Genomic DNA, 17622 nt, shown 5'->3' on the forward strand with positions numbered 1-17622 from the left:
CATGGGATCACATTACTGCGTTCACCACAGGTGTAAAAGGAAATAATTTAACCAAGCAGGAGATTGAATCGGTCTTGGTCAAGAAGTTTGGCAAAACTCTCACGAAATAGGCGTTAACATGGTACTCAATCTTACTTGGAAATTCTATTGATTCTTTTGCTGAGCTTGCAGATTCGTTTATAAAAGCACATTTGGGGGCTCAAAAAGTTGAAAAACGGATGGAGTATATCTTCAAAGTTAAATAGGGAAGTACGAAATTGCTCAGAGAGTTCGTATATAGATTCCAACGTGAGAGAATGATGCTGCCACGAGTACCTGATAATTGGGCGGCTATGGCATTTGCAAGCAATTTAAATGAAAAAAGTTTAGAAGCCACGAGGAGGTTGAAGAAAGTTTATGGGAGTTTCCCGCAACTACTTGGAACTGTGTTTACAATCGATACAACACGAAGCTGCTGATAGAAGAAGATACGGTTACTCAGCCATGGGCAGTTGAAAGGCCAGGATCTAGACGCTCGGAATCAGAGAGAAGGTCTAGTAAGAACATGTATGAGCCTTACATAGGACTTGAAGGGTGAGTTTGATGGTCTAAACAAGACAATGCGTGGTTTGATTCAAGATCACGGCAAAAGAAGACGAGTTCTTCTTCTCGATTCAAAAAGGAGCGGGACACCCGAGGCAAAAATTCACGCACTCAAGAAAGAATATGAGATCATAGTTTTAACGTCAGCACTTCTGAATTGGTGGTTGTCCTAAGAGGAATGATAGATAAGGTACAATATTGGCCAAAAGAGATGAGATCGGATCCAAATAAAAGGAACCCTGAATTTTGGTGTGAGTTTCACAATGATCATGGCCATAGAACATCATATTGCCGGCTCTTGCAAGGGGGAGTTGAATATCTACTGAAGCAAGGCTATCTTACTAACCTGTTTAGTGAGAAAGGAAAACAATCATACATGAAAAACAGACAAGAACCACCAAAGCCTCCATCTCCAAAGAGAACGGTAAACGTCATAATCGGGGGAGAAGAAGTTAATGGGGTAACATACACGACTGCGAAAAAGACATCAAATGTCACCGTAACTCATAGGAAACGAGTTCGCCAAATCTTGGAAGGAGACAACATAGTGTTTGGTGACGAGGACGCGAATGGCTTGATGATTCCTCATAGCGACGCACTGGTAATGTCTTTACTTGTACATGATACTAACGTTAAACGATTTTTGATTGACCCAGATAGCTCAGTGAATATCATTTTACTGAGAGTGATAAATGAAATGCAAACGAATAATAAAATCATACCAAAAGCATGATCATTTTCTGGGTTCGATAATTCAAGCGTCGTTACGAAAGAGGAAGTTGTATTGGCTACATTTGCGTCGTTAAGTCATCATATTCCCATCACAGTGGGGGATCCGACAAATCCGAGGAGATCAACATGCATCACAGAATATTAATTCAGTGGTGATTGCAAATGCAACATCTAATGATGTAGATGCGAAATAGCAATTAAAGAATTTAGTTTGGGATAATTCTATTCACACCTCAACTGAAAGTCCACAAAGTCAAACTAACATGGATTCAAGACCTTATATGATTCAAGAACTAGAGGAAAACGAGAACATCAAAACAATCACGGAGGAGCTCGAAGCCGTAATATTATTTTTCCACTGGCCAGATAGAAAAGTTTACATCGGAGCAAACTTGAGCCCGAAAATGAAAGGTAAGTTAATTGAATTTTTACGTGCTAACGTAGACTGCTTTGCTTGGTCGCATTTAGATATGACATGTATACCACCAGAGGTAATGACCCATAAGCTGAACGGCAATCCATTACATCTACCTGTCAAATAGAAGAAAAGGAAGCAAGGGGGATTTAAAAATCAAGTGATCCAGGATGAGGTACAAAAACTTCTGAAAATCGGTTCAATACGAGAGGTAAAGTACCATGACTAGATAGCTAATAATGTTGTGGTCCCAAAAAAGAATGGAAAGTGGTGGGTTTCTGTAGATTTTACCGATTTAAATAAGGCTTGTCCTAAAGATTTATTTCCTTTACTACACATAGACCAACTAATTGATTCTATCGCATATCATGAGCTTTTAAGTTTCTTAGATGCTTATTCTGGTTATAACCAGATAAAAATGGACCCTCTAGATAAAGAAAAAATCTCATTTATCACAGATAGGGGGACTTATTGCTATAAAGTCATGCCATTTGGCTTGAATAATACTAGAGCAACGTATCAAAGATTGGTGACTAAAATATTTCAAGAGCACTTGGGAAAAACTATAGAGGTCTACATAGATGATATGTTGGTCTACTCAACACAGGCATGGGACTATTTTTAACATTTGGATGAAACCTTTGAAATTTCTACAAGTACAACATGAAGTTGAACCCGAAACAATGCGCTTTTGGCATGGCTTCATGTAAATTTTTGGGCTTTCTTGTTTCTAGCAGGGGTATTGAAATAAATCCCACGTAGATCAAAGTTATTGAAGAAATATCTGATATAGTCACGAGCAAGAAAGAAATACAAAGATTAACATGTAGGATAGCGGCTCTAGGAAGGTTTATATCCAAATAATCGGAAAAATGCTTTAAGTTCTTTTCCGTATTGAAAAAGCAAAATTAGTTTGAATGGACTGACTAATGTCAACAAGATATGAAGGACTGAAAGACATATTTGTCGAATCCTCCCTTGTTAGCAAATCCAAAATATGGGGAGAGATTGCTCATATACCTTGATATGTCAGAAGTGGCGGTAAGCGCGGTACCGGTACGTGAAGACAAAGGTAAACAATCTCCGATCTATTATGTTAGTAAGTCTTTACTAGATGCCGAGACACGGTATCTTCACTTAGAAAAACTTGTTTTAGCTTTAATTATGATGTCAAGAAAGTTATGACCTTACTTTCAATGTCATCTTATTTCTGTTTTAAGTGATTTTCCGCTAAGGAATATATTGCACAAGCAAGAATTATCAGGAAGGTTAGCTAAATAGGCTATAGATCTTAGTGAATATGATATAATATATCAACCCAAAATTGGTACAAAGTCTTAGGTGTTAGCAGATTTTAGCTCGAGCCTAATTCCTGAACCAGAAAAAGAGCTACGAATATGTATCGATGCTAATCCGGGAACTAGGATCTTGTTTACTGACGGTTTTTCAAACGTTAAAGGAGCAAGTTTGGGGATTGTTTTAATTCTGCTCTCAGGTGAAATCATAAGACAAGCCATGAAATATTACCCAATTACTAACAATGAGGCAGAGTACGAAGCTGTTATAGTAGGTTTGGAGCTCGCAAGAGAGCTTTGGTATTGAAAAAATCTTAATCAAAATCGACTCGTAGCTAGTAGTCGATCAAATGCAAGGAACTTATGTGGAAACATAAACACGAATGCAGTAGTACCTCGAAAAGGTACGAGAATTGGTTAGGCAATTCCAGACGTGGAAAGTTGTACAAATACCTGGGGAGAAAAATGCAGAAGTAGACACATCGGCAAATCTCGCGTCAGTCATTGATGCGACAAATGCAGAAAATGCTGTTGTGGTACACTTATTTCATTCAACCCTCGACCAAACCAAGAATGAGGTAAATTTCAATAATTTAACTTGGGATTGGAGAAACGAGTTTGTGAAGTTTTTGCAGTATGGAATTTTGTCTGAGGATAAAAAGAAATCCCGATTGCTACGGTAGATGCCTTGGACCTTCACAAATGGAATAGGTAATAATAGAGGTACATGCGGAGCATTGCGACAATTATGTCGGGGGACATTGTTGGTAAAAATACTAATAAGAGCGGGATACTATTGGCCAAAAATGGAGGATGAAGCAGAACATTTTATAGCAAGGTGCGATAAGTGCCAACGATACGCTAATAATATGCATCGATCAGCAGAATTGCTACATTCAGTTATATCACCATGGCCATTCATGAAATGGGGCATGGATATCGTAGGACCACTGCCTCAATCTAAGGAAAAGGTAATGTTTTTATTTATTCTAACCGATTATTTATCAAAATGGGTAGAAGCATGCGCCTTTAAATAGGTGCGAGAAAAGGAAGTTATGGATTTCATTTGGAGGAATATAATATGTCGATTTGGAGTCCCAAAGGGAATCGTTTGTGATAACAGACCGCAATTCATAGGTGCGAAAGTTACTGACTTATTCAAAAGTTGGAAGATTAAACGGATTACTTTGGCACCTTACTACACAGTGGCTAATAGAAAAGCTGAGTCAACAAATAAGGTCATCATCAACAACCTAAAGAAGCGATTGGAAGAATCAAAAGGCAAGTGACCAGAAGTACTACCAGGTGTATTATGGTCTTACCAAACAACGACAAAAACTAGCACGGGAAAAACCCCATTTTCACTTGTATATGGAACAGAAGCTTTAATCCTAGTGGAGATATGGAACCAAGCACGAGGTACACACATACAAGTGAGGCAACAAATGAAGAAGAGCTTCGAATAAATTGGATTTAATGGAAGAGAGAAAAGAAGAAACATTAATTTAGATGGCGGCAAAAAAGCAGATGATTGGACGATATGATAACAGGAAGGCAAACCTGAGGTATTTCAAAATTGGGGACTTCGTCCTCAAAAAGGTGTTTCGGTCAACACAAGCGGCAAACACAGGAAAGTTGAGTCCAAATTGGGAAGGCCCATATAGTGTTAAAGGCATTACTAGAAAAGAAGCGTACGAGTTGGAAACTATGGACGACAAGGTGTTACTATCCCATTGGAATGCAGTCCATTTGAAGAGGTATTACTTCTAAAAGAAGTTAATACCCATGGTCAGGTATCATGAAAGTTCAAATTTTACTTTGTTCATTTAAGTTTTACTAACCATTTTAGATGATAGGTAAAAATCTAGCCCATACCAAATGATGACATTAGACCTAAAAGACATGCAGAATATTTAATTATTCACGGTCTAGGTTACAATATTTCTGATGGAAAAGGGTTGAGCAGTCATCATCTAAAAGATTACATCCAAGTCCCGTACGTATTTCCCTTTTCATGTAAAGGACCAAATGTAAGGAGTTGATCCAGTGTTCGAGAACGCATGCTTCAATGCTCAAACACTAAGGGACTATGCATTTGGAAGAGTACATAAGGAGAGAATATGTACATAACGAAAGCATAGCTTAGCCAAAGTAAAAACCTTGAAGAAACTTTGAAGAAAATGTCAAAATTTCTAAGGCGTTCAAGCTCACGGAAAGAATGAGCATTAAAGAGTTAGAAAACCTACAAAATGTTCCCACGAGCTTCTAGGTTAAGTCCATAGATTTAATCGCATGAAAATTCACCCATATTTGTAAACCTGCTATAAAGAAAGCAATTATGAAAATGTTGTACAACATTACTTATTTGAAAGTTCAAAAAATAAAACTTCTTCAAATTACTTCATGTCCTCTCTCGTGGGCCCAGGCCCCTGAACCCGCACTGCCTAAAATTTTTTTGGACCATCGTAAATGACCTCACGAAAATTGGTCACTGCCTTTCCATGACCGTTCCTCTTTTTTGGCATTTTAGGGCCATAAAATGAGAATTCGACCCGATTTCCATATTTTCTGTGCTCTAGCCCACACTTTGTGACTAATATGAAGATGAGACGTCATCTTCATCAGTGTTGTTAATATAAAAGGGTCCTCTTTTATAAAAGACTCGTGCATATTGAAGACGCGGTCTACTAAAGTATTTTTAATGTATGTATAAGCTCAAATACTTTAAGAGCAAAAAGCATAATATACAGCAAAAAGATATTTATATCATTTTTCCATTAACAAGGCCGGGAAATTCTCCTAGAAACTACTCAAAAACAAAAACAAAAAAGAGTTTCAACAGAACTATTACAAAGTCAAGTCACTTTCAAAAAGCTAAAGCTAAAAACTAATGAGCGTCATCCATGGGGGTAGATGGATCAAATTGAGAAGACGAAGATTGAATATCAGCTTCACTAGGAGTAAGTCCATCTTCATCACCTTTGGAACTTCATCCTCAGGTGTTGAGAAGCTTTGACGTTGCTGAGTTTGTTCAATCGCTTCTTTAGCCTTTGCGATTTCAGCATTAAGGTCAAAACCCTCCTTGCTACCTTTAGTTAGAGTCTCAAAACGGTGTTCAACAAAGCCGAGCTAACATCAAGCGTCAACTTGTCTTCAAGAGCTTCATAATCCTTCTCCCATTGCTCAATTTCAACCCTCAACTCTTCTTTCTCTGCTTCTGAAGCTTCATAAGATGCTTTCAAAGGAGTAAGAGAACTCTCAAGGAACTGAATCTTGTCAGACATGGCACACAAATGTTCTTGAGGTTGGCGAGCATCTTCCCCAAATACCTGCATACACCACTTTCTAGTTAAGGAGCTCTTTCAAGCTTCTTATTTCTTCAGTGGCATTGGAGTGCTGCTAAGCGAAGGAGGATTCCAATCTATCCTTGTCTTTTTCAACTTAATTGGAGAAAGCTTTCAAAACTGCTAGTTTCGCGGTGGTTATCTTTAGTTATTGTTCCAGAGCACCCTTCTCTTCAGCAAGGACGTGTTTCTTCAGTTGAAGGCTTTCAAATTGCTCTTTCCAATTATCAGCCTCGGTGCGCAACTTAATCACTTGATGATCAGTCCAAGAAATCCTTCTTATAAGCTTCGTACCTGTCAAATTGATCTATAAAAAGACAAGGAAATGGAGTGACAAACATGAAAAGAAGGGAAGGAAAATAGAAAGAGTAAATACATACCTTGAGGGAGGAATGTATGGTATCATTCATCAAAGTGAAGAAACTGTGGGACTCAAATTTCTTCTTTTCCACGGGATCAAGTAATGGTTTTAACCATACAATGGCCTGACCAGATTTCTTCAATAAATTCCCGCCATCGGGAACTTCAATTAAAACCTTCTTCATGCCCCGTATACTGCTAGAAGGCGTAGCTTCTTCACGAGAAGAGCAGTAGGGATATCAGTTGGGGCGACTGTAGGCAAGGAAGTAGAAGAAACAGGAGGATTGGAAACGGAGGGTAACGAAAGTCATCGGGAGAGAAGCAAGAGATGGCTCCTCTGAAATAAGACCAAAGTCTTCTTCACCCACAAATCCTTGGGCAAAGAGTCTTTCAATGGTACTTAGGAGGGGTTATCAAAATGACCAACTTCTTCATCAGAGATGTCCAAATAGAAACTCTTGGATCATCAACAAGGCTAAAAGGAATATAAATCGAAGAGGGGTCTTGAGAAACACGGGCTTCATCATCTGAAACAACGCGCCTTCTAACTCGTGGTTTTCTCACTTAGGAGCCTTCTTCATTATCCTCTTCATCTTCAGAGCCACGAGCTTCAGCATTCTTCCTCTTGGAGGAAGATACACTTAAAATTTATTCCTGTGCAGAGCTAACAGAAAGCCTAATAGAAGAAATAGAAGCGGGGTTGATGCCACAAATGGTAAACACTTACACTTATGTGAAGAAAATTTAAACGTCAAGGAAACCAAAGAAATAAGAGGAAAAAAATACTTACGTGCAAAGTTCCACTTCTCACGGAAGGGCATATTCTCATCACCCACTAACTCACGAGTGGGAACAACAATAAATCGAGCGTATTAGCCACTGTCACGGTCATCCTCGAGGCTAACTAAAACTCTTTTGCTTCTAGCCACGAGGGAAAAAACACATTCAAGAAAAAGTTTTAGAGAATAAAGGTGGAGCAAGTGACATAAGGTAAAAGGGGCGGAAACTAAACCTGACAAGTAACGAAGGAAAGCATCTGCCCTCCACACAATTGGAATTATTTGTCAGAAAAAAATATTAAAATAGCAGCAAAATTCAATGATCACGAGATCAATAGGAGGGGAAAACCCTAAGGTAAAAGGGTAAGTATAAACAAAGAAATACCCTTCATGGTAAGAGGTGATTTTATCATTGGCACTAGGGGTCATTACTGGAAAATCAGATTTCTAGTAACATTCACGTCGAACCAAGGAAAGGAATCTTGGAGTAATCAAGTTAGGGTAATGATCACCCGGGTTAAGAGACGCTATGGAAGAAACATGTTTCCTCATAACTTCATGATCTGATACAAAAGAAAATTTTTGTGGGACAATCTCAGAAATAGCGGGTTCAAATCAGGTTCTCGCATGGGTTCGTTATGATGTCTCCCTCTAGAGCAAGACCTAGGAGTTAAGGAAGTTCTAACCCTAGAAGAAGAAGGCTTAGTGGTACTACTTTGAGGAGTAGAACTACGAGGGGACAACAAACCTAAGCTATGTAGTCTGACACCTCTCCTACTCCTAGTAGGGGCGGTAGAGGGATGAAGCTCTTCAACGATCACCATCTTACGATGGTCTGATAATGAAAAAGGGTTTATTGAACTAGAAGACATCTTTAATGGTAGAAATACAGAAGAAAAAAAAAAGAACTACAAGAGAAGTTAGAGATATGAATGCAAAGAAGAAGAAAAAGATTTTCGAAATTGAGTGTGATGGGGTATTTATAGAGAAAGGCAACCGTCATCAGAGAGGGTCATTATGAACTGTCATCATGGAATGGAATTGCCACTTCGTGACTGATGCAACCGCACAAAAGTCCTAAAAAGGCACTGAAAACTACATAACCAATTATAATGAGACACATGTTTTGAGCATTAAATAGACATGACATATGTCTCATTGATTCTGAAGAAGGTATTGTGACAATCGGGAAAAGGTGGCAAGAAATTTTCGCCATAAAAAAAACTTACCACTTTCGAATATTCAGTAGAAAATATTCAGAAAGTGTGGGGGAGGGGGGGGACTATTTGTATTGGTAGAAAAAAGATATGACACATTGACCATCAGCGAGGTGACAATTGGCATTTTCAGTTGAGTCAATTAATAAAATCGAAAAGGCATGAATGAAACACCCCCGAGGTTCCATCATAAAAAGTACCGGCCCTGACAACTAGAAATGAAGAAATAGGCACGAGGTGAATGAAGAACATAAAAAGGGACGATTCATGAATCTCTTATAAATAAGGAAGGGAAATCGACGTTGATCTTGGTTACGGGAAATCTTCAGTCATTATTGTAACTGTTACAATAAATTATGGTAACGGGCAATCAAGACAATTAATACCATTAAAAATCCAGAATTAACTAGGAAAATCGTTATATAATTGTGTATCCATATATAAAGACTCGGTCTTCATTTGTAAATGCATATGAATATTTATCAATATATGCAATTAGTCTTTTACTTTATTCAAGGTACTCAAACCGCAATTCTGGGAGAGATTAACGTTTTACAGTAAGATTTCTTTCCTTATTATTTCCATTATTGTTTCTATTCTTTGAATTACCAAGAAAAGTAAAGTAATTTTGGTTATCAGTAACTCTAATGTTTCCTAATATTAGCCTTGACCAAGAAATCTATTTTTGGACAACAACCATTAAATTGATTGGGCTCCTACAATGCTACATTGTTCTTGAGATTTTTCATCACCTTACTGCCGATATCTAGAAAATAGAGTTGAGGTATCATTCATAGTCTTCTTTGTCAAGATTGGCCGACATCTAATGTTTCGTTAAACCCTCCTCACAAATAGATTTGATCCCAAAAATTTAACTCCTAAAATTAAATAACGAAAAGGACATGTGGAACGACCCAAAACTCAACCTGTCGCGATGGCACAACCCAAAACTCAGACACTTCCAACACTATTGAATTTGAGATATGCTAAACAAGTTTTAAATAAGTAAAACTCTCATAAAACTGGATAAAAATGTTAGGAGATATTTAGAATTGACCAACAGGACGATGACATGTGTCCCTCCATTTAAATAAGGGGTATATTTGAACCCAAAGTATAGCGACAGGGGTATATTTGGACTCATAATATAATGAAGGGTATATTTAAATCTTTTTCGAAAGTACAGGGATATATTTGGCCCTTTACTGTATATTTTTTGGATCGGATGGCACGCCGCCACAGGTATGTTGTGTGGATCGGGTTGCACGCCGCAACGATGTCATGCTTGGATCGGGTTGCACGCCGCAATAGGTCATATTTGGTTCGGGTTGCACGCCGCAACAGTGTGATGTTAAGTATGGTTCCCTATACTTATTTTTGTGTGTCTTGTTTCTTATCTCTAAGGAAGGTTCATAGCAGTTGTTGGCCGTTTTATTCATTATGTGGGCTTGATAGTTCTTTGCCAGAGTTCGTTCTTTCCTATGGGTCATACTCGAGTTGTAGTTTGTTGGCGCTTTGGTGGCGTCATATCTGGTTTTTATTTTAGCTAATGTTTTAACGAGGCACATTGTCTGGTGAATAGACATTCAGGGGGGAGAGTGTTATAAATAGTATTTTATTTATGGTGAATGTCTATATTTTAGAGAGATCTTAGGGTTTGTTACTTGGTGGCTAAGCTACTTTTTCCCTATAAATAGAGGAGTTCTATTCCATTGTAATTCATCTTAAATCAATAAGAATTTTCTCTCCCTACTTTTCTCTGCATTACTCTTCTTCTTCTTTTATTGTTTTATAACAGCAAATTAATACACAAGTATATTATTTACAAGTAAATTTATAAGTCAATCAGTCAATATATTTAATCTTATCTTAGTCTTTGCTGTGTTTTCAAATTTACACTTAACTATTGGCTGAGGAAACATTAAGGTCAAGGTCAATTTCATCTTTTCCTCTATTGTATTCCTTATGTGCCAGTTTTAATTATAATGTCACATAAATTGAACTGAGGGGTAGTAGGTTAATACTTCAACTTTAGTTAAGAGTAACTGACTAGTGTAAATAGTTGACCCTTCTTTGGTAAAAACTGTAAATGTTATCATTGCAACCAAAAATAAATCCTTAAAACCAAGGAGCACCTAGTGTCTCTCCCTCCCTCCCTCACAATGGAGATTGAGATCAGCTAAGCCTCAAACTTCCAAAATTTGTATTGACACTTGTGTTTCTAAATATCTTCCAGTAGCTTGCTTTTCATGTATGATAGAATCTGAAAACAAAGTCCCGCAACACTGTGATATGTGGCACTCTCACCAACTTGAAACATTAATGTCACATGGGCAATTGTTATCGTTTCTTCTTCTTATTCCAAGGCCTTTCATTGTCTTGGCAATCTGTTTCTGGTTCTTTTTTCTTTCTCAAAGTTGCTCGTATTCCAATTTGAAGCATATGTCCTTTTGTTATTGTCATATGCAGCCTCTATATTTGTGACGGACGATTGCCCACAGGGAAATTCCTGATGTCATATTGGAAACTCTGCTAATTTTGCTATTTGAACATGTGGAGCATGTGGGTATGGTGATTTTCCTTTGTTTGTGTTGCTTCTAGCTTTTACAACTTCTTTGTTTGTAGGTTGTGTAATCCTACTTGTAATTTCCTGTGTAGTACTATGCCCAGGAAAAATAGTAGATTAGGATGTATACGTGATAATCTTCTCCATATGGAAATGGAAGTTAAAGCTAAACATAATATACCCATTGATTTGGGTACATGCACAACGCACGTACAATAAAACTAGTATAATGGAAAAACAAAGAGAGCACATCCAAGCTACTCTTCATTTTCGTAATCGGTTGACATCAATAGTCCTAATCTCCCCACTAGCTCAAGTTCTTAAGGTCTCTTGTCTTTGTGTTTGATATGTTGAGGGAAAAAAATCATAAATTTAATAGTCAAATCTTGAATTATAATACTCGTATGTGGTGTTATGCTAAACCATTGAATACGTGGCATATATCTTGAAATACACTCTTATCACCGAATCATAATTAATTAATACATATTCTTAAATCAATTTACAATTTAACTAGTATGATTTTGTGTAAATATGTGATCCGGGTTAGTCTTTTAGCATTATTGTATATTATTAATATTTATTAGAATAAAATACTATATCTGTATTTTTCATGTTCAAAATAATCGTATATCCTACGGATGAGAACTACTTTACGTTTACGAAGTGTGAGATTTTATTATGATATTTATAATGAGTATAGAATATCAAGAAATCAGGGGTAGAATAATTCTCATCTCCTGAAGACCTTGAATTACAATGTAATTACTCATTTATCTAATAATCTTACTTATTGTTAAAGTAATGGTCCCGTAGCTCAGTTGGTTAGAGCGTTGGTCTTAGCGGGTTCGAGCCCCGCCGGGACCATTACCTCGGTGGTAAAAACCAGTCACATGAATTGTCGTTCAATACACGAGTCTATAGCTGTTAGTTACAAAGTACAGATCATTCACTTTTTTGTAGGAGGAGTTCAAAGGTGAAAATTTGATCAGTTATGAGTTTGATATGTCTGTCATTATTGGCATTTGGCAAAGAAATTCATATCAGGGGATACAAGAAATTACTAGAATGTCACAACTAGGATTTGAACCTGTGACCTAAAGCAGTTTTTGAACCACCTTTGCGACCAAACTAAAATCTTCTTTTATGAACTCCCTTGCCTGAACCTAGCTCCCCGCTCCGCCTTTGATCAGAGCTTCTAAATAGTAACTCATCCTTCTAGCTACGACTTTCATATAGGCTTTCGTTGTAGGATCCTTTTGTAGCGACAACTCCTTGTCCGACATTGCAGGGCGGAGCCACAGTGTCGGTTGCAGGTTTGACGAACCCAGTAACTTTTGTTCAAACCCTATATTTATATTAAGGAATCCAATGAATATGCACAAATTATTAATTTAGAACCTAGTAACTTAAAAGAATTATATTCCAGGCCCATAAGGTTCAAATCCTAGCTCCGCTTCCGCGACATTGTACATCTAAAAGCCAGAGGGAAATCCGCCCTTCCTTGGATCACTTATAGCTACAAGCTCCCCTAACTTTGATGACTTGAATTCCTGAACAACAAACTGACAAATTGTACCTCCAGCTATACTTTGCAGGATATGGCCCTTCTTTTGCAGGGAAGTTCTTGTTTTTGCTGGAACTTCTATGTGGTCACCTGTTACAATTGTCCAATTCTCGTATTGTAGTACATTTGGAATCAACTGCAAACAACAATATTATGAAGGTTCAATAAGCTTGAAAATCAGAAAATTGGAAGTAAGTAACTCAATTTTATGTAAAAGCAAACTTTTGAAATATGAGAAGCATCTTGTCAATGTATTCAGTATTCACAAAGATTGAGAATATCCATTAATATAATCTTTCAAAGGCTCTGTATCAAATATTTTCTCTTGACTTCTGTGTCATTTATCGCATGTTTTGGATTATTAAAATGATAATAACAATTAGCTATTATAATATAAGTACCTGATGGTAAGATCTTGGAGCCATTACAGAAGAGAAGGGATCCATTCCCCTTGCAAAGTGATTCAGAAAAACCTCAGTTGTACCAGCAATAATCATTGCTCCTCCACTTGCGCCAATAACCGCTCTCAGTTGTTCACCCTATTATTACAAATAAGGTTCAACAAAATCCCCTATTGTAAAGTATGTTTTTCAATGAGTTAAGCTTGTTAAAACTTGGACAAATCTGAATTTTTACCTTGAGAACAATGGTAGGTGTCATTGATGACAATGGCCTTTTGCCCGGACGGATAAAATTTGCAGGTGCTGGTGGTGGAACATTTTCGGAACATTTTTCAGGAATTGAAAAATCATCCATTTCATTATTAAGAACTATCCCTGTACTTGGTGATAGATATTTTGCACCAAAGTAAGCGTTTACAGTGCTAGTCATCGAAACAGCATTTCGATCACTGTCCACAATGGACATGTGGCTAGTACCATGATCATGGATTTGATTCCACCTATTTGAGAACAAAGGTTTGTCAAAATTGTTACATTTGAATATATCACTCACTCTAGCAAAAACAATACAAGTGTTCCTGATACCGGATATCATCATATGATGATATAAAAAAGGTAAAAGAGAGCATATATCAAGTCTTTAGTTAAAGTTGCTTACTTGCCACCATAGTGATTGGGATTGAAAGTCATGTTGTCATATATGGTCTTCTTCAACTGTTTTGCAAATTCAGTTGACAGCATATCGTCTATGACGCTTTTTATGTTGATGAAATCTGGATCGCCGAGGTTCATCTTCAGTGCAAATGCATGTTTCAACGCTTCAATTTGTCGATGAATTAGAAGGGGACTTGGACCTTCCATGGGAATTCCATATTGTGCAAGAATGTTCAGCATCTGAGGAAGACAAATAAAAGCATTTCTTCAAAAGTGGTAACATAGAGATGATTAATAGCCTGTTTGGCTAAGCTTCTCCAAGTTGAGAAACACTTTTTTTTTCAAAAAGGTGCTTTTTTTCAACGTTGAAGTGTTTGGCCAAGCTTTTAGAATAAGAAAACAGTGTTTTTGAGTAGAAGCAAAAACATTTTTGGAGAAGCAGAAAAAAGTTTCTTCCCAGAAGCACTTTTTTGAGAAGCACTTTTGAGAAAAATACGCTTAGAAACACTTTTTAAAAGCTTGGTCAAACACAAATTGCTGCTTAGAAGTGCTTTTCAAATTAATTAGTCAAACACAAGCTACTTTTCACCAAAAGTACTTTTGAAAAAACGCTTTTGAAAAAAAGTACTTCTCAAAATAAGCTGATTTTTCCAGCTTGGCCAAACAGGCTATAAGAGTGTTCAGCCCACCCCCTCTTCGTCTTCAGCCCCCACCCCGACCCACCACCCTCACCCTCGGCACACCATACAATCCCACCCGCCTGCCTCCCCTCTGATCACCGACCCCTCAACCTGCACCTCGGACCCCGACCCCTGACAACCAACAAACGACCAAGACCCCGATCACTCACAACCAACAAGCGACCCCGTATCCTGAACCCTGAACACTAAACACCGAACTCAAACTCAAAACCCCGACGATCGACCCCCCCCCCCCCCCCGAATCAGGACCTCAGACCCCGGACCATGAACCTCGAACCCTGACCCCCGTCCATAATGTTTGCCTAGATTATATATAAATGTATTCCTTATTTTCCAGAAAACTTTTCCGTGAAAAACATTTTCTTTCATACTAAATGCACCCTAAAGGAAATGATCAAAGAGATATACTTACTAGCACCATTGCAGCACCTCCTGCTGAAGGAGGTGGCATACCAAGTATCTTAAATCCCATGACATCTGCAGTGATAGGTTCTCTTATTCTAACTTGATACTGCTGCAAGTCTTCCATTGTCAAAATGCCTCCAGATTTAGTTATATCTTTGATCAATTTAATCCCAATTGATCCATTGTAAAATGGCCTAATTCCATATGCGGAAAGTGCTCTAAGTGTTTTAGCTAGCTGTTTGTTATAACATACATCTCCTATCTGCAAAAGGCTGCCATTTGATGTGAACAAGTCGCGAAGCCCCTTGTCCGACATAATATCTGATTCGCTTTTGAACATTTGCATGTGAAGATATGGTGAAATCTTGAACCCTCTATGAGCTAGATGTGCAGCTGGCCTCACAAGCCTTTTCCATGAAAGCTTTCCATATTGCTTCCACGCTTCGTAAAGGCCAGCAATTTCTCCTGGAACTCCTATTGAAAGAACTCCGCTAGCTTTTAGACCAGCATTTCCTGCGTACATATTCTGAAGTACAAGAAAGATATGATACAAGTTGCAAAAATTCTATTATCTACATATATTTCGTTTTGGGAGACTTGAAACAATACGATAACTAGTGCAATCTACATAATTTTGGTGACTAAGCAGCAAAACTTCCATACTTATATTAAGTGCAAACTGAAGCAGTACATTCTTTTATTGGCTTTTCCTAATATTCCTGTCAAGGATATTACTGATAAAAATTCTTCGAATTATAGATATAATATGAGAAGTGCACCAATTCACCAAATTAACTCCTCATCTCAACTGTCTTATATCCTTTCCAGTTTTAGATTTGGTGCACTACCATCTGCTCTTCTAACTTAATACATCTATTTAAGATTGTCAATTTTGTTTCTACCAGAGTATGTATGTATACATGTTTGCTCAACATATCAAGTAATATGGGAGGACTAAAACACAGTGTTAATTTGTAGTCCTGTAGATATGAGACCTACACATATTTGATTTGATTTCCTAGTGGATTTCAACCTAGGTCTAAACATGTCGGGCTAAACCAGCCCAAAGATACTATTAACATAGTGCGATACTGTCCGCTTTGGGCCAAACCTGCTGCACGGTTTTCCTAAAAAGTCTCACACCATTAAGAGATTTTTATACCTTATATGTAGCTTCCCAATCTTTTCAGCTATCAATGTGAGACTTCATTATTCGGTTATTAACAGTTGATGTATGCAATCAAAGGATTTCAATAGTTCAAATACCTCAGAGGCTTTCTTGGGAGCAGTTTCTCTCATATCAAAGGCTTGAGCCTTTCCATCTGCTGTTCTTATTAGCATGAATGCACCTCCACCAATGCCACTAGACGCCGGACTAACAACTCCCAAGCAAAGAGCTGCAGCCACTGTTGCATCCACAGCATGGCCTCCTTCTCGTAGAACGTCTCTTCCAATCGTCGAGCATCTTCCATCATCAGTGGCAACAGCTCCATGACGCGCCTTTATTATCTCGCGTCTATCATAAGCTAAACTAGTACTTGTTCTTGTGCTCAACAATAGAAATGCCAAAAGAAGCAGAAATCCAGAGCAAGGCCACTTTGACAACAACAAAGCTGTAAAAGAGTTACAGTAGGACTAAAGTCCTTAGATTTCATAACCAATAATCTGGAAAGAGGAAAATTCAACAAAACAACAAACCAAGTGAATTCTCATAAGTGGGGTATGGGGAGGGTAAGATGTACGAGCCTTATCCCTACTCTGAAAGGGCAGATAGGATGTTTTCGATAGACGCTCAGCTAAAGAAGGGAGGAAAATTCAATAAATTGGTTTCATTTTTATCTGATGTCTACTTATTTGTTGCTTTTGACATCAACAGAGCAGTAAAAGTAAATCCTCAATTTTCATAACCAGAAAACCTGGATAGAAGAAAATGCAACTAAATTGAGTTCAATCTTTGTTTGAGTTCTACTTAAGTGTTACTAATTTTTCTGGGTTTTTTTTCTTCTTCTTTTTTCAATACAGAATCCTGCATTTCAAGAAAACCAAATGACAGAACTTGAACTACACTATAGTAATTTATTTCAAAATTAAGGAGCTCTGTGTTTTTCTAATTTAAGAAAAGGAATATTGTGAAACGCATTAAAGAAAATCAACATTTATATTTATTTCCTGCTAATTCTTTGATCAAAAGCACAATGTAGAATATAGAGGTGAAAAGGGTTCTAATCCCAAGGTGAATTGCTTATGATTGAACACATTTCTTGAGGTTGATACGATAAGAACTGAAAATAAGGCAGCTTACACTGTATCATCCATAAATGATATTTAAGTGTAGTATTTATAGTGGGATTAGTAATATAAGAAATAAGACAGCTTATTTGCTATAATAGATTAAAATACACCATTAATATAATTAAAATATAAATCGTAATAGTATCACTTACTAATGATGAACATCATTTAGAACTGAGGAATTTTCCCAGGATAGAGGGATCAATACTGCTTTGAAATTTGAAATTCAACTAAAGCTGGCAAAAAGAGAGAAGAATAATGGCCAATGCCAAAGACAGAAAAAAGAATATTACTGTACTTAGCAATCAATGC

General features: G+C 37.4%; 1 protein-coding gene across 1 annotated transcript; it reads right to left on the reverse strand.

Annotated features, from left to right (window-relative positions):
• Nucleotides 1-12282: 12282 nt before the first annotated feature.
• LOC104098107 (glutathione hydrolase 1-like) lies at nucleotides 12283-17612 on the reverse strand. The gene is made up of 7 exons (XM_009604768.4): nucleotides 17463-17612; nucleotides 16285-16631; nucleotides 15026-15544; nucleotides 13917-14152; nucleotides 13494-13758; nucleotides 13259-13396; nucleotides 12283-12993 (listed from the first exon to the last, which is right to left on the reverse strand). Exons 1-7 carry the CDS (start codon nucleotides 17476-17478, stop codon nucleotides 12766-12768), a joined length of 1749 nt encoding a protein of 582 aa, XP_009603063.1. The 5' UTR covers nucleotides 17479-17612; the 3' UTR covers nucleotides 12283-12765.
• Nucleotides 17613-17622: the final 10 nt, after the last annotated feature.

Source organism: Nicotiana tomentosiformis, chromosome 5 (genome assembly GCF_000390325.3).
Source record: "Nicotiana tomentosiformis chromosome 5, ASM39032v3, whole genome shotgun sequence".
Taxonomy (NCBI): Eukaryota; Viridiplantae; Streptophyta; class Magnoliopsida; order Solanales; family Solanaceae; genus Nicotiana; species Nicotiana tomentosiformis.

Bases quoted from the DNA above. Each gene is read 5' to 3' on its own strand.
- LOC104098107 (XM_009604768.4), bottom strand. The intron at 13,397-13,493 runs GTAAAAATTCAG...TTGTAATAATAG, and splicing joins CACCTACCATTGTTCTCAAG to GGTGAACAACTGAGAGCGGT. The intron at 12,994-13,258 runs GTACTTATATTA...TGTTGTTTGCAG, and splicing joins CTCCAAGATCTTACCATCAG to TTGATTCCAAATGTACTACA.